This window comes from Capricornis sumatraensis, chromosome 8, assembly GCF_032405125.1.
Source record: "Capricornis sumatraensis isolate serow.1 chromosome 8, serow.2, whole genome shotgun sequence".
NCBI classification, from domain to species: domain Eukaryota; kingdom Metazoa; phylum Chordata; class Mammalia; order Artiodactyla; family Bovidae; genus Capricornis; species Capricornis sumatraensis.
Window position 1 is genome coordinate 60,486,390 of NC_091076.1, and position 18,013 is coordinate 60,504,402.

General features: G+C 39.0%; 1 protein-coding gene across 4 annotated transcripts in view; it reads right to left on the minus strand.

The window, feature by feature from the left end:
- Nucleotides 1–18,013, minus strand: part of TRIM37 (tripartite motif containing 37) — a 141,258-nt gene that overhangs the window by 99,274 nt on the left and 23,971 nt on the right. For 3 of the 4 annotated variants that reach the window (XM_068976308.1, XM_068976306.1, XM_068976305.1), the window contains exons 9-11: nt 11,729–11,853; nt 6,196–6,246; nt 5,122–5,203 (exon numbers count right to left, since the gene is read on the minus strand). In XM_068976308.1, the coding sequence (XP_068832409.1) occupies nt 5,122–5,203; nt 6,196–6,246; nt 11,729–11,853 (258 nt within the window). The remainder of the gene's footprint in view (nt 1–5,121; nt 5,204–6,195; nt 6,247–11,728; nt 11,854–18,013) is intronic. The other variant, XM_068976307.1, reaches the window with a different exon arrangement.

Genomic DNA, 18,013 nt, shown 5'->3' on the forward strand with positions numbered 1-18,013 from the left:
CTCTGCATAGAAGTTAAATAAGAAGGGTGACAATATATGGCCTTGACATACTCCTTTTCCTATTTGGAACCAGTCTGTTGTTCCACGTCCAGTTCTAACAGTTGCTTCCTGACCTGCATACAGATTTCTCAAGCGACAGGTCAGGTGGTCTGGTATTCCCATCTCTTTCAGAATGTTCCACAGTTTATTGTGATCCACACAGTCAAAGGCGAGGAGCTATTCCATGTTCAAGGTCAGGAGGGGCAGCGGTGAGGAGATACCCCTCGTCCAAGTTAAGGAGCAGCGGCTGCGCTTTGCTGGAGCAGCCGTGAAGAGATACCCCACGTCCAAGGTAAGAGAAACCCAAGTAAGACAGTAGGTGTTACAAGAGGGCATCAGAGGGCAGACACATTGAAACCATCATCACAGAACAACCCAATTACAAGCACTGAAATTGAAGCTGGGATCAAAAATCTCACAAAAAACAAAGGTCCAGGACCAGATGGCTTCATAGGAGAATTCTACCAAACATTCAGAGAAGAGATAATGCCTATCCTAAAACTCTTTCAAAAAATTACAGAGGAAGGAACACTTCCAAACTCATTAGGTGAGGCCACCATCACCCTGATACCAAAACCAGAAAAGACAACACACACAAAAAAACTACAGGACAATATCACTGATGAACATAGATGTAAAAATCCTCAACAAAATCTTAGCAAACAGAATTCAGCAACACATCAAAAGCTCATACACCATGATCAAGTTGGGTTTATTCCAGGGATACAAGGATTCTTCAATATATGCAAATCAATGTGAACCATATTAAAAAACTGAAAGATAAAAATCATATGATCATCTCAATAGATGCAGAAAAAGCCTTTGACAAAATTCAGCACCCATTTATGATTAAAACTCTTCAAACACTGGCCACAGAAGAAACCTACCTCAACATGGTAAAGGCCATATATGATAAGCCTGCAGTATACATCATTGTCAAAAAAACTGAAAGCATTCCCCCAAATATCATGAACAAGACACGGGTGTCCACTTTCACCACTATTATTCAACATAGTTTCGGAAATCCTAGCTACAGCCATCAGAGAAGAAAAAGAAATAAAAGGAATCCAGATCATAAAAGCAGTAAAGCCCTCACTGTTTGCAGAGGACATAATACTGTACACAGAAAATCCTAAAGATACTATCAGAAAATTACCTGAGCTGATCAGAGAATTTAACGAGGATACAAGTCACAGGATACAAAATCCATACACAGAAATCACTTGCATTTCTATATACTAACAACGAAAAATCAGAAAGAGAAATTAAGGAGTCAAGCCCATTTACCACTGCAAGAAAAAGAATTAAATATCTAGGAATAAACATACCTAAGGAGACAAAAGAAATGTACACAGAAAATTATAAGACACTGATGAAACAAATCAAAGATGACATAAACAGATGGAGAGATATTCCATGTTCCTGGGTAGGAAGAATCAATGTTGTGAAAATGACTATACTACCAAAAGCAATCTACAGATTCAGTGCGATCCCTATCAAATTACCAATGGCATTTTTCACAGAACTCAAACAAAAAATTTCACAATTCATATGGAAACACAAAAGACCCCGAATATTCAAAGTCATCTTGAGAAAGAAGAATGGAGCTGGAGGAATCAACCTTCCTGATTTCAGATTATACTACAAAGCTACAGTCATCAGAACAGTCTGGTACTCACACAAAAAAGAAAAATATAGACCAATGGAATAAGATAGAAAGCCCAGAAATAAACCCATGCACCTTTGGGTACCTTATTTTTGACAAAGGAAGCAAGAATATACAATGCAGCAAAGACAGCCTCTTCAATAAACAGTGCTGGGAAAACGGAACAGCTACATGTAAAAAAATGAAATTAGAGCACTTAACATCTTACACAAAGATAAACTCAAAATGGATTAAAGACCTAAATGTAAGACAGGAAACTATAAAACTCTTAGAGGAAAACATAGGCACAACACTCGACATAAATCAAAGCAAGATCCTCTATGACCCACCTCCTAGAGTAATAGAAATAAAAACAAAAGTAAACAAGTGGGACCTGATTAAACTTAAAAGCTTTTGCACAGCAAAGGAAACTATATGCAAGGTGAAAAGACAACCCTCAGAATGGGAGAAAATAGCAAATGAAACTGACAAAGGATTAACTTCCAAAATATACAAGCAGCTCATATAACTCAATGCCAGAAAAAAACCAACCCAATCAAAAAGTGGGAAAAAGGCCTAAACAGACATTTCTCCAAAGAAGACATACAGATGGCTATCAAACACATGAAAAGATGCTCAACGCAGCTCATTATTAGAGAATTTTCCCTGACGCTGGGAAAGATTGAAGGCAGGAGGAGAAGGGGATGACAGAGGATGAGATGGTTGGATGGCTTCACCGACTCAATAGACATGAGTTTGAGTAAGCTCCGGAAGTTGCTGATGGACAGGAAAGCCTGGCATGCTGCAGTTCATGGGGTCACAAAGAGTTGGACACAACTGAGTGACTGAACTGAAGAGAAATACAAATCAAAACTACAATGAGATATCACCTCACACCAGTCAGAATGGGCATCATCAAAAAGTCTACAAACAAATGCTGGAGAGGGGGTGGAGAAAAGGGAATGCTCTTGCACTGTTGGTGGGAATGTAAATTGATACAGCCACTATGGAAGATGGTATGAAGATTCCTTAAAAAACTAGGAATAAAACCAACATGGTGGTTTAGTGGTTTAGTTGCTAAGTTGTGTCCAACTCTTGCGATCCCGGGGACTGTGGCCTGTCAAGCTCCTCTGTCCATGGGATTCTCCAGGCAAGAATACTGGAGTGGGCTGCCATTTCCTTCTCCATTAAAACCACCATATGAGCCAGCAATCCTACTCCTAGGCATATACCCTGAGGAAACCAAATTGAAAGAGACACATGTATCCCACTGTTTATTGCAGCTGTATTTAAAATAGCTAGAACATGGAAGAAACCTAGATGTCCACTGACAGATAAATGGACAAAGAAGTTGTGGTATATATACACAATGGAATATTATTCAGCCATAAAAAGGAATGCATTTGAGTCAGTTCTGATGAGGTGGATAAACCTAGAGCGTTATTATACGGAGTGATGTAAGTCAGATAGATAGATAAATATCATATACTAATGCATATATACAGAATTTAGAAAAATGGTACTGAAGAATTCAAAGCAATGGAGAAACAGGCATAGATAACTGACTTACGGACATGGGGAGAGGGAAGAAGAGGGTGAGATGTATGATGAGAGTAACATGGAAACACTTATATTACCATATGTAAAATAGATACCCAACAGGAATTTACTGTATGTCTCAGGAAACCCAAATAGGGCTCTATAGCAACCCAGAGGGATGGGATGGGGAGGGAGATGAGGGGGAGGTTCAAAAGGGAGGGGATATATGTATGCCTATGGCTGATTCATGTTGAGGTTTAACAGAAAACAATAAAATTCTATAAAGCAATTATCTTTCAATTAAAAAATAAACTTATAAAGAAACACACCAGGGACCTCCCTTGTGGTCCAGTGCTTAAGAATCCACCTTTCAATGCAGGCGTCATGGGTTTGGTCCCTGGCCAGGGAACTAAGACAACTTAGCTGTCCATGCTTCAGGACAACTAAACCTGCATCCCCAGCTAGAGAAACCCATGCACCACAACAAAGAAGCAACGCAGCCAAAAAAGAACAACAAACAAAACCTATAAAATGTATAACATCAAGAATGAAGCAGGACTTTTGGTGATAACGTGTCAGTATAAGTTCATCAAATGCAACAAACACGCCACTCTGTACAGAATATGTTGATAGTTGGGGAGACTGCACATGCATGGGGTCAGAAGGTGTGTGTAGAATTCTCTGTATTTTCCACTCAGTTTTGCTGTTGAACCTAAAACTGCTAAAACTCACGTGAACCTAAAACTCAATTTTGTTGTTAAACCTAAAATTGCTCTAAAAAATAAAGTCTATTAAATAAATTTTAAAATACATACATACATATTAACCCCCCTTCACAAACCTCCACATACATTTACTTAGGTTATTTTCTAGTTCTGTTCATGAAGAAAGCCTCTAAACAGTGACCAACCTGGTAGAAATGAGCACCCCTCGCACTCAGTTTGGTCCTGAAATACAGTTCTGCCACTAAAAGAAATCAGGGCTTTTTGGATAAAAAGTCCAATTTTAAGTAGGAAATATATGAGACTAGAACATCTTACCACAGAAGACAACAAGAAAGCTCACTACTATAGTCACTAGTAGACTATTTATTAAGGTCAGAGCAACGTGACACAGAAGGCATAGTAAAGACTAAATAAGTATAAATACATGAGTTCATAATATTTTTAAAAATCTAATTAATAACTTTCAGAGAATAAGGGAAATTGCTAAATAACAAGAAAGAATCTTGCCTCTTCTATATGAACTGTAATACTGATAACTAATCGGTAAAATGAGAATCACTATTTCGCAACTTCCAAAGAATTAACATATATGCAATGTGCACCAATATCACAAAAAGAGATGCAACTGGATATAATGTGATGAAAGCATACACTACTGCTTATATTCCTGCTATAGGAACTGAGTACACATTTCATTGTATCACTGGACCAACCTGCCAATCTGCAGAAAATACACAGGTCAAAAAAACATACTGGAAAGCACCAAGAGAATGCAATCAGCATACATGTGGTTTCTTTGTAATCATTTTCTAAGTAAGAACTTAAAACTTTTTCTAAATATTTTTACTGAAATAAGATTCAATAATATGCCAATGTTTACACTGTTTATACTTAATTCTTTTTTTATAGTTTAGCAATATATCCTATAAAGAAATATAAATGTTTCATTCCTTTAATTCCTTTCTCCACTTAGAAAGTGAACCAGTGTATGACATAACCCTGAAAAAACCATCTTGACTTCAAAATTCATGAGAAATAATGAAAAACTTACTGAAGCATAAAATTTTACTTATTTTCTTCTTTTCTCCACTAAAAAAGTTGAACCAGTGTATGACAGAACCCTGCAAGAAACATCTTGACTTCAAAATTTATGAGAAATAATGAAAAACTTACTGGGTAAACTTTTAACCTCCAACAAAGTCCTGAAACTTGAAGAGGCGGACTGTAAACAGGATCTGCTCGCTGGCGCAGAGTACTAGAGTAAAAGAAAACCAACCAAATCCCCAGATCAAAACTGTTGTGAAGTTTCAACATGCAAAACCAAAACCAAACCATTTATGTTCCTTATTTGATGTCCTAGACAAGTAAATGAAGGTGACTGAAGAAATCAAGGTCCACTACTTGTGTATATATACAAACATTCTGAAATATAAGAAATTTTAATGATATAGAAATATTCAGCAGTATCTTTTAAGTTTCACATTAAAAAAAAAAACTTCTCAATATGTCTTGAATTAAATACCACTTCAACAAGCAGTTTTTCACCTTTAAAGGGGTAAAGAAATGTGGGGAAAATCTGTTTATATTTTAGCAACAAAATTATTACATAAGAAAAAACAAATTAAGCTGGAAGTGGTATAAATTCTCAGTCTGGCCTTAGTCTGTTGTGTTACCACCCCCTTGGCATTTTCTCTTCCCCAGGCAAGACTTCATATTTTCTGTTCCCCACTTCCATGACGCCCTTTAAGCCAAGTCCCTTTGGATCTTTGTGTTTTAAGATCTTGGCTTTTAATCTTACAGAAAAAGCAGTAAAAGCTAACAGACTTAGCATGCAAGTTACAAAACTTACAAATTTCTTACACTAATGTCCTCTCATCCATAATGTCTCACTTAGGACTGAGATAAATGGGCCCAAATGGACTTCTTCCCACCATTCTTGTTTCTGAGGATGGGTAGGACTCATCAATCTCTGTGATCCCATTCACCTCACTTTATTAACAAAAGCTAAGTCGACTCTCTTCTTTTAAAAAAAGGGTTCCATTTCCAACACTAGAGAAGCAAGCTATCCAGAAGATATAAAACAATTCTGACAAATGACCTCTGAAACTAACAGAAACCATGTTTCTCCTAAGACTACACACTGAGCAACAGGAGTTCATTAGGTCTGTATCCAACCAAGGAATAACACCTTCCTGGCTCTCACTTACATACACATAAAAAAACACTAAAGTTGTCGAAAACTCTTACCTGAAATTCTCTAAAACAAAAGTAGCCGAATCATAAGATGGTACCAATTCACTAAAAAGGAACAAAAACTAAATAAATTATTTGGCTTATTAAAGTTTAACATTTCATTTAGTTAAAACAGTCAAGTCTCTCAATAGTATCTTGAAAATTTTATTAATCTAAAATCAGTCCTTAAGAGCTTCCCAGGTGGCTAAGTGGTATAGAATCTGCCAGTGCTGGAGAAGCAGGAGACACAGGTTCAATCCCTGGGTCGGGAAGATCCCCTGGAGAAGGAAATAGCAACCCACGCCAATATTCTTGCCTGGAGAATCCCTGTGGACAGAGGAGTCTGGCAGATTACCGTCCATGGGGTGGCAGAGTCAGACACAACTGCGACTAAGCACAACACATACATGGAAATAGGAGAAGAAAAAAATTGGTGCTTAGGCTGGGAACCTGAAGTATGAAACATGTAAATAGTTTTAAAAAATCAAAAAGAAACAAAAGGAAACAATTTTATACTAAATCCCCAAACTTCCTCCTTCAGAACAAATTATGAGGAATACTGACAGACCCTAAATACTTTGATATTATTTACTAGAAAATAAATATTTGCTAGAGTTGGTGATGGACAGGGAGGCCTGGCGTGCTGCAATCCACGGGGTCACAAAGAGTCGGACACAACTGAGCGACTGAACTGAACTGAACTGACTAGAAAATAAAGCTATATAATGTTATCAGTTCAGTTCAGTCGCTCAGTCGTGTCCAGCTCTTTGCAACCCCATGGACTGCAGCACGCCAGACCTCCTTGTCCATCACCAACTCCCAGAGTTTACTCAAACTCATGTCCATTGAGTCAGTGATGCCATCCAACCATCTCATCCTCTGTCGTCCCCTTCTCCTACTGCCTTCAATCTTTCCCAGCATCAGGGTCTTTACAAATGAGTCAGTTCTTTGCATCAGGTGAATGAAGTATTAGAGTTTCAGCTTCAGCATCAGTCTTTCCAATGAATATTCAGGACTGATTTCCTTTAGGATGGACTGGTTGGATCTCCTTGCTGTCCAAGGGACTCTCAAGAGTCTTCTCCAACACTACAGATCAAAAGCATCAATCCTTCAGCACTAAGCTTTCTTTATGGTCCGACTCTCACATCCATACATGACTACTGGAAAAACCATAGCTTTGACTAGACAGACCTTTGCTGGCCAAGTAATGTCCCTGCTTTTTAATATGCTAAGTTGGTCATAACTTTTCTTCCAAGGAGCAAGCATCTTTTAATTTCATCTTTTAAATTCACCCATTCCAGTCCATTTTAGTTCTCTGAGGCCTAAAATGTCGATGTTCACTCTTGCCATCTCCTGTTTGACCATTTCCAATTTGACCATTTCCAATTTGCCTTGACTCGTGGACCTGATGTTCCAGGCCCCTATGCAACACTGCTCTTTATAGCATTGGACTTGACTTCTATCACCATTCACATCCACAACTGGGTGTTGTTTTTGCTTTGGCTCTGTTTCTTCATTCTTTCTAGAGTTATTTCTCCACTGATCTCCAGTAGCATATTGGGCACCTACTGACCTGGGGAGTCCATCTTTCAGTGTCCTGTCTTTTTGCCTTTTCATACTGTTCATGGGGTTCTCAAGGCAAGAATACTGAAGTGGTTTGCCATTCCCGTCTCCAGTATATAATGTTATATGAATACATAATCACATAGGGATCAAGCAAGATGATGAAATTAACAGTTTCTTGGCAAGGCAAGGTTACCTAGGGAACTTTAGTTCCATAGTCTCCCCCAAAGAGAACTAAACTATATCTACAGGAGATAGGCAAAGGGACAGTCCATTCTCCTGCTTTGCTCAGTCGCTTCAGTCATGTCTGACTCTTTGCAACACTATGGACTGTAGCCCACCAGGCTTTATTTTATGATAAGTATGTACAGCTAAACAGCTCACATCTTTTTCATAAGCAGATATAAGATATAGTTTGCCTTGAAACTGGAAACTGTATAGCTAGTATCCTACTGTTAAGCATGCCTAATCAGAGCCCTAGGCAGTTCTCGGTTAGAAGACTCACAATCCTCACTCCTAGATTCTTTTGTCTAGTTAATCCTTACTGAGCAACTAACACTAACTACTAACTATATTAATAATATGTTTTTGGCTGTAATTTTGTGCAACTTCTGATCACACAAATATTGGTCAGTTCTCCCACTAAACATCCTTTATAACAACAAAAAAAAAAATCCTTTATAATGTTTACAGACTTCAACCAATTCCCAGTTGCCTGCTGATCTTCATACTTTTCTTCCACCATATCCTTAATATCCACTGTGATATATTTTGTTTTTGTTATTATTGTTTTGTTCTCAGACCAGACTGATGCTGTCATACTTTTAATCAGTCTATAATAGCCAAAGGGCTCGCCAAAACACAAAATAGAGGATGGAGATGACACAGTTAACTTGCAGTCGTGTGAGGCAGAAAGCTTACAAGCTAAAACAAGAAACTGAAAGCTGCTCAGTCATATTCAACTCTTTGCAACCCCATGGACTGTAGCCCACCAGGCTCCTATGTCCATAGCATTTTCCAGGTAAGAATATTGGAGTGGGTAGCCACTCCCTTCTCCAGAGGATCTTCCCAACCTAGGGATAGGATCTGGGTCTCCAACATTGCAGGCGGATTCTTTACCGTCTCAGTCACCAGGGAAGACCAAGTTAAAGCATGTCAGTCATTCAGTTGTGTCCAACTTTTTGTGACACCATAAACTGTAGCCCACCAGCCTCCTCAGTCCACAGAATTCTCTAGGTAAGAATACTGGGTAGCCACTCCCTTCTCCAGGGGATCTTCCAGACCCAGGGATCGAAGCCAGGTCTCCTGCATTGCAAGAAGATTCTCTACCCCTGATCCACAAGTTAAAGCATATAGGTCGCTACAGCTTACTGACCAAGAGGGTACAGTATGGCTCTCACTTGTGGAGAAAAAAATACCATTCAGAGCACAGGGAATAATGATCAATCCTGGGTACTGTGATGTACTCCTACATACATACAGTTTTTCACTGAAAACTTTTCAGACACATGTAACATTAGCGCTACAGGGAAGCATTAAAACAGGACACATACACTTCCCCTGTCAACAGTGATCACATTTTATTTTATTCCTGCCTCAATCACCTATCTTTTTCACTAAATCATAAGTGAAGAAATAAGAACTCTCGACTGTGCTCTCTACTTGTACCCAGCACATGCCTGGGACATAGCTGGCATTCAAATATTCACTGAATAGATGAAATATTTATAAATATTTGCTGAAAAAATTTTGTAATTTGGTAGAAATATTGGCTCAAAAATTAATTTTTGCATTCTTTATACAAACACACAAAGTCACAGTGACTGCTAAACCATCTATCAATTCTACCACCTTTAACTATTAGTATTTTCACATTATGTTCACTCATTCAGAGGTTATCTACAATCATACTGGTGTTACCATTCTGCCTGCAAATTAGGCACAGGTTTATCTTCTCAAGCTTTTATTTCTATACCTCTTCTATTCTGGTCTTTATGATGACTAGATGTGTCTCACGATGATATCAGTGAAAGTTCATGGAATATGGAGAGGCTAGCCTCAAAACACCTCTAATCTAATAATCTGAAAAATATTGATTTGCAAACCTTTAGCCCAGAAGCTTCATCATAACTTAATAAACAAAGGGAAGAACAGTATTAGTATCCATTGTTCCCTTAAGAAAACATACTGGTCAGCTACATAAAAACTAGTTTTCCATCCTAAGTTGACCATTTCCCCCAGAAACTAAAACTCTTTATGGACTGAGAACTGTATTTTCCCTGCTCAGAGAGGACTTAAATGCCCCAAAACAATACAGCCATTCAAATTCCGGTTGAAATGATTTCTCTGCTGACTTCGAAATACAGCAGCGCTTCTCACAGCCTCATATTTTTCTTTATGCACACATATCCTATTCTCATCTGCCCAATGAAATTCTAAGTATCTGTCAAGTTGTTACACAATTCCTTTCCAGGCTATGAAGTCATCTTAACCACATCAGTATCTAACTAGACTTCATCTTAGAATTTCTGACATAATTGAGTAACAAATACTTGATTTTAATATACAATCTCTACCATTTAATATGGAATATATATCCAGTAAGATTATTACTTCCTATTCCATGTCTCCTATGTTGCACTTACAACAGTGCTGAGCAGAGATGATCTTTAATATTATAAACAACATTAACTGTTTAATGACCTTTTACTCTACATTGTGGCTTTATCACAAATCATCAACCAATGGGACGTAATCAGTCCCCTGAGCTCAAAGCTTAGAAACAAGCACCAATGCTTTGCATACCTAAACTTTCCTCCATAACTTAATATCCATAAATGCTAGACTTTCTTATTTGGCTCTCTCTTCATTGCTGACCTATTCTGCAACAGATGAACACCTGCTTCTTTTATACTGTAAATCATAAATTGAGTTTCTAATAAAAATAAGAGTTAAAAGCCAAATTTTCCAGTATGACAGTAAAGTTTATTGGCGAGAGAGAGGACTCTAAACTGACCTTTCCGCAGGGAAAACTCCTTAATTATCAGACTTTAAAAAAAAAAAAAAACTTCTTGGTGGTTTTCTCTTTATAAATGCCTGTCCTACCTCCCCCACCTAACCCCAATGTCGGTTCCTTCTATCATTACCCAAAAAAGAAGGTAGTGAAAGGAAGAGATTATTGGGGTTCTGAGTTCCTTGGGCAATTAGAAAGGAAAAAGAAATCAAAACAATCACTAGATGTGATAGAGACTGAAACTCAAGAAGTCAAACAGAGTTGCTTGCCTAAGTGGTATTACCATAGGAGTTTACCTCCATCAATGGTTCCTAAACTTTAGTGGAGAATTACTCAGGGTGCTCAAGATTATTTCCTAAATATTGTCTCCAGACTATCAGGGAACAAGCCTAGGAATTTGCATTTTGGAGAAACACTTCAGCTGGCTCTGATATAGGAGATCCATGTACCCGACTTCGAACTGCAAGAGCGTTTTCCTAATATGTGATATTTATGCCAACACTTGTTATCTTCCACTGGTAATGGGGGAACACTTCAGAAAAGGAATCTTCAAAACCGAAATGGCTGACCACACTATCAAAGAGTTAGCCTTAGAATATTAATGAACATTCTTAGTTGACTCAAATCTATTTTACAATAGTAAATACCTAGTCCTTTTAATAATATTCAGTGCTTGAACAGTATATAAATGTTATATCTGATTTGTTAATTCACAAAGAAATGGAGACTTATCGGCCAAGGAGAACTATCTGAGTTCAAGTTGTCCGCAATGGCATTCTTTCTTTGTTTTTAACTTTTTGGCTGTATAGCATGCAGCATCTTAGTTCCCTAACCAGAGATGGAACCTACACCCCTGCAGTGGAAGGAGGAAGTTTTAACCATTAGACTGCCAGCAAGTCCCCAGTAATAGCATTCTTCTGAAACTAAGTATATTCATTTGCATATAAAGTTTAAAAAAAAAAAGTGTTGTACCTCGTAAAGTCTGGTGGAACAGGAGTGGTAACAAAGGATGCCATAGGCTTTCGATGAACTTGCTGAAACATCATGAGGATCTCTGAGCTCTTAGATATCAATTCACTCTTACTACAAGACCGCAACTGTGTGAGGGGAAAAAAAATGTCTGAATAAACAAAATTATTATGCACTGGCACACCCAAGATCCTTAAAGGAAATGGAAGTTATTTTGGTTATACACTGAAAAAAATGACATGAACAAAAATACAATGATTCTTTCAAAGTGGGTTTGAAAGTTAAGAATAAGTAAAGGATCTAGGTTTATTGATTCCCATTATAATAGTAAAGTTATTCAGTAAATGTATTTGACTTTAATGTATTTTTCTCTCTCTGTATACTGGCATAAATCCAATTCTAAGCAACTACAATATATCTGTGTATCTTATATATGTATATTTTAGAGTGGTACAGTGAAGCCATTATGTATATAAATGAACAAACCCCTAGAAGTCAATGACCTTCAAACAAGGATTTCTCAAATCACACTCCAGGAAACTGAGAAATAAAAAGTCTTAACCTCTATCAATTTGGGAAAGATTAAGTCAAACTAAAGGTAAAAAGTGAGACATTCAACTTTAGCAAAATCAGCACGGTAGTTAAAAGATACTGATTTTGTACTCAAGCCACCAGTTTAAACTCCCAGTCCTGCCACACATCAGCTTTGTGGCTTAAGAGTCTGTTGTGTAAAACTGGAGTCGTATCTACTGCTGCTTGCTTTGCTAGGTTTGTTACATCAACCATGAAGCTGTGAGACAGCTCTGTAAATACCTGCTATGGGCTGAAGGGGTTGCAGCCCCAACCACTAGTACCTCAGAATGTAACTATAGTTGGAAAAAAGTCCTTCAGAGGACATAAAGAGAAGGCAGCCATCTGCAAACCAAAGAGAGAGGTCTCAAGGAAAACCAAACCTGCCCATATCTTAATCTTGAACTACCAGCCTCCAGAACACTGAGAAAATAAATTTGTTGTTTAAGCCTCCTAGTCTTTGTTATGGAAGCCCTAGCAAACTAATCGGAGAAGGTAATGGCACCCCACTCCAGTACTCTTGCCTGGAAAATCCCATGGATGGAGGAGCCTGATAGACTGCAGTCCATGGGGTCACAGGGGTCGCAAAGAGCTGGACGCAACTGGGCGACTTCACTTTCACTTTCATGCACTGGAGAAGGAAATGGCAACCCACTCCAGTGTTCTTGCCTGGAGAATCCCAGAGACGGGGGAGCTGCTGTCTATGGGGTCGCACAGAGTCGGACACGACTGAAGCGACGTAGCAGCAGCAAACTAATACACTATCAAGTGCCAAATGGATGATATTCACAAAACCCACTACAACTGGGTTATGTCTTTTAAAAGGTAGTTGCTTACAGTTCACTAAGAATAATGATATTATATAATTGATATCAAATACCAAAATTCATAACTTTTATTCAACTATTTATTGAATGTATACTATGTGTAGCCCTTTGACCTCATTTTCCCCAAAGTCAGACTTTTAAACAGACATTTTTCATAAGGTTAAGGCAGTTCCTTCTACTCTTAGTTTCCTGAATAATTTGGCAACGAATGAGGATCAAATATAACATTCTAATTATTTTTACTTACATGTTCTTGTGGAACGCCTCCAGTCCCTTGAGTTACAATCAAGTGACTTTTCTGATAATGCAACATTCCTTTGATTAACTCTACCAAGTCTTGCTTTCTTTTACTACATATCCTACTGGTTTTGATTTGCAAGCACTTTAAGACTCTGGCATTTCTGTTTGCAACAGAGGTGGGCTTTAACTGTGTTTTCTCACACTGTTCCTAGGCTGACTGGTTATGAAGTTCCTTTTCCGTTCACGTCCTTCTGGCTGCACTGGGACGCTGGATGCCGGGTGCGGGCCTTGTCTACCTGCAGCGAGCAGATCTAGTCTCTAGTCGCAGTGCACAGGCTTCGCACTGCTTCTCTTGTCAAGGAGCACGGGTGCCAGGGTGGGCAGGCTTCAGGAGCTGCGGCACGTGGGCTCCAGAGCACAGGCTCAGTAATTGTGGCACGCAGGCTTAGCTGCCCCATGGCATGTGGAACCTTCCTAGACCAGGGACTAAACCCATATCCCCTTCACTGGCAAGTAGATTCATAACCATTGGACGACCAAGGAAGTCCAATCCATTTACATTTATTATTACGGATAACAGTGTCATCAACTAATGACAATACACAGGATAAAATAAATACTCAACCCAAAAATTACCAAAAAATTAAAAAAAAAATCAAACAAAGGAACAAAGAACAGGCAAAACAAAGAAAACAGCAAGATAGCAGATTCAAACTTTACCAAATCAATGAGCACACAAAACATCCCAGCTAAAAGTCAAAGACTGTCAGAAAGGGTTAAAAAATTAGACCCAATTGTATATTGCCTACAAGACACATTTAGGAACAAATACATTAAAAGAAAACCGATGGAATAAGATATCACATGGTAACACTGGTTAAAAGAAAGCTAAGACTTTTTTATATCAAATAAACTAGATTTGAAAGCAAACAGGTCTTTCACAGTGATAATGGAAACAGTTCATCAGGGGAATATAACAATCTTAGTTGTTTATGCTTCTACTAATATGGCTTCAAAATACAACAGAACTGAGATAACAGACAAATTCTGGGATTATTGCTAAAAATTTGAATACCCCCCTCTCAATAACTGTTTTTATCAAACAGGGGAGACAAAAACTCTGCAAGGATATAGTACACTAGAACATGAGTATCAACCAACTTTACCTGACATTATAGACTATCAGAAAAATCCCCAACATTTGGAACCTAAGTAACATACTTCTGCAGAACCCATGTGTCAAAGAAGTCACAAAGGATTTAAGAATGTGCTTCAAGCAGAAAAGATCTCAAATCAGTAACTCCAGCTTCAATCCTAACATTTTAGGGGAGAAAGGGCAAATTAAACTGAAGACTCTACACATGGACATCACCAGATGGTCAACACCGAAACAGACTGATTATATATTCTTTGCAGCCAAAGATGGAGCTCTATACAGTCAGCAAAAACAAGACCAGGAGCTGACTGTGGCTCAGATCATGAACTCCTTATTGCCAAATTCAGACTTAAATTGAAGAAAGTAGGGGAAACTGCCGGGAGCCAGTGTGAGGAATCCCGCCCGTGACAAGGTCATGAGGAAGGAAGCTGACATACGCAAGGCGTGCTCAGACTTCAGGGACCCCTCTGGAAATTCCTAAGCATGTACCCCAACAAAAATCTGCCGGCTTTTGTGCTCTGCTTTTCTGCTTTTCTGGTATTCTCTGGGAAAAAGTCAATTCAGGGTTTTAGTCTTCTGCATTTGAAAGGGATGTTTCAGTTAAACCCCTCTGATAGCTCTCTAGCCTGCCTAACAGGTTCCCCAGACCTCTTACAGCTTGTGAATTGCTTACAGCCCCCCAACCGCGGGAGGCACAAAGCTTAAAAGCATCTTAAAGATACAGAGCCTTTTCTAAAGAGTTAAAAATTATATTGGTAGAGGGTTTTCACTGTTGACTCAAGGATTGCTGCCAGACCTCCTTATTCTTTATCTTTTAGGCACCTGGAAGGATGTTAATGTAAGCAGGATGTAGAAAAAGATACATAGTAGTTTTGATGTTAGCAACACTAGACTTTTGAGTTAATTGCTTCTCTTTTGCTGTAAATCACTGCACTCCCTCTACTTGTTATAAGTTGCTGTATCCTTGCTGTCTAAGAATGTAACTTTCTTTAGTGCTTTCCGAGAGTGGCACCAGACCTTGGGAAGATCAACACAAATAAGTCTTGTGGTTGACAAACCCTTATCAGAAAAAAGGCTGTAAAATGTTAATTGGCCCTTTTGGTTGGAAGATGATGTAAATTACCTAAGACTTGTGTATACAATTAGGTATGCAGAGAGAAAAGCCTGGTTTTGATAAGAGTCTGGACTGCTAACGCTGCATAACTTTGTGTTACCCATTGATCTCCATGTTTTATCAAAAGTATAAAAGGCCTTCTGAACAATAAAGGACGGGACCAGATTCTCGGACCAGATTCTCAGACCAGTTTCTCGGACTAGTCTCGGCCTGGTTTCTTGGGAATCTGGCTCCCCCCGTGTCTCTCTCTCTCTCTCTTTTTCTCTCCCTTTTCTTCCCTCTGCTCTTTACTTTAATTTCAGGCTGAATTTCCATCTGGGGCGCGGAGGCTCGCCAGGTCTACTTATTTGCCCTGGTTATTAAGATCCGCGAGAAAGGGAGCTTAAGGCGAGGCACCCTTAGATATTCAAGCGGGCACCGGTGGCCCAACGTAGATGGTGCAAATTCCTTGTCTGGAATTTTATTGGTCTTCCGCGTAAACCAAGCTATTCAGCCCTCTTTCTCCACTTAATCTTCCTACTGCACTACAGTTTCTTAATCTAATCTTATATTAATAAATAAACAAGTCTTTCCACGCCAACGCCGTCCACCCTTCGAATTCCCTGGATCCACCGGGGCTGGACCCCGGCAGGAAACAACTAGACCATTCAGGTATGACCTAAAGCAAATCCCTAACGATTATTATTCCTAACAGTGGAAGTGAGAAATAGATTTAAGGGACTAGATCTGATAGAGTGCCTGATAAACTATGGACAGAGGTTCATGACACTGTACAGGAGACACAGAGCAAGACTATCCCCAAGAAAAAGAAATGCAAAAAAGCAAAATGGCTGTCTGAGACCTTACAAATATCTGTGAAAAGAGAAGGCAAAAGCAAAGGAGAAAAGGAAAGATATTCCCATTTGAATGCAGAGTTTCAAAGAATAGCATGGAGAGATAAGAAAGCCTTCCTCAGTGATCAGAGCAAAGAAATAGAGGAAAACAACAGAATGGGAAAGACTACAGATCTCTTCAAGAAAATCAGATACCAAGGGAACATTTCATGCAAACAAAGGCTCGATAAAGGACAGAAATGGTGGACCTAACAGAAGCAGAAGATATTAAGAAGAGATGGCAAGAATACACAGGAGAACTGTACAAAAAAGATCTTCAAAACCCAGATAATCACGATGATGTGATCACCCACCTAGAGCCAGACATCCTGGAATGTGATGTCAAGTGGGCCTTAGGAAGTATCACTAGGAACAAAGCTACTGGAGGCAATGGAATTCCAGCTGAGCTATTTCAAATCCTGAAAGATGATGCTGTGAAAGTGCTGCACTCAATATGCCAGCAAATTTGGAAAACTCAGCAGTGGCCACAGGACTGGAAAAGGTCAGTTTTCATTCCAATCCCTAAGAAACGCAATGCTAAACAATGCTCAAACTACCACACAATTGCACTCATCTCACACGCGAGCAAAGTAATGCTCAAAATTCTCCAAGCCAGGCTTGAACAGTATGTGAACCGTGAACTTCCAGATGCTCAAGCTGGTTTTAAAAAAGGCAGAGGAACCAGACATCAAATTGCCAACATCCGCCGGATCATAGAAAAAGCAAGAGATGTCCAGAAAAACATCTATTTCTGCTTTACTGACTATGTCAAAGCCTTTGACTGTGTGGACCACAAGGAACTGTGGAAAATTCTTCAAGAGATGGGAATACCAGACCACCTGACCTGTCTCTTGAGAAATCAGGAAGCAACAATCAGAACTAGACATGGAACAACAGACTGGTGCCAAATCGGGAAAGGCAAGGCTGCATATTGTCATTGTGCTTACTTGACTTATACGCAGACTACATCATGAGAAACACTGGGCTGAATGAAGCACAAGCTGGAATCAAGATTGCTGGAAGAAATATCAATAACTTCAGATATGCAGATGACACGACCCTTATGGCAGAAAGTGAAGAAGAACTAAAGAGTCTCTTGATAAAAGTGAAAGAGAGTGAAAAAGTTGGCTTAAAGCTCAACATTCAGAAAACAAAGATCATGGCACCTGGTCCCATCACTTCACAGCAAATAAATGGAGAAACAGTGCAAACAGTGTCAGACTTTATTTGGGGGGCTCCAAAATCACTGCAGATGGGGACTGCAGCTATGCAATTAAAAGACACTTGGTCTTTGGAGGAAAAGCTATAACCAACCTAGACAGCATATTAAAAAGCAGAGACATTACTTTGCCAACAAAGGTCCATTCAGTCAAGCCTATGGTTTTTCCAGTAGTCATGTATGGATGTGAGACTTGGACCATAAAGAAAGTTGAGCACTGAAGAACTGATGCTCTTGAACTGTGGTGTTGGGGAAGACTCTTGAGAGTCCCTTGGACTGCAAGGAGATCC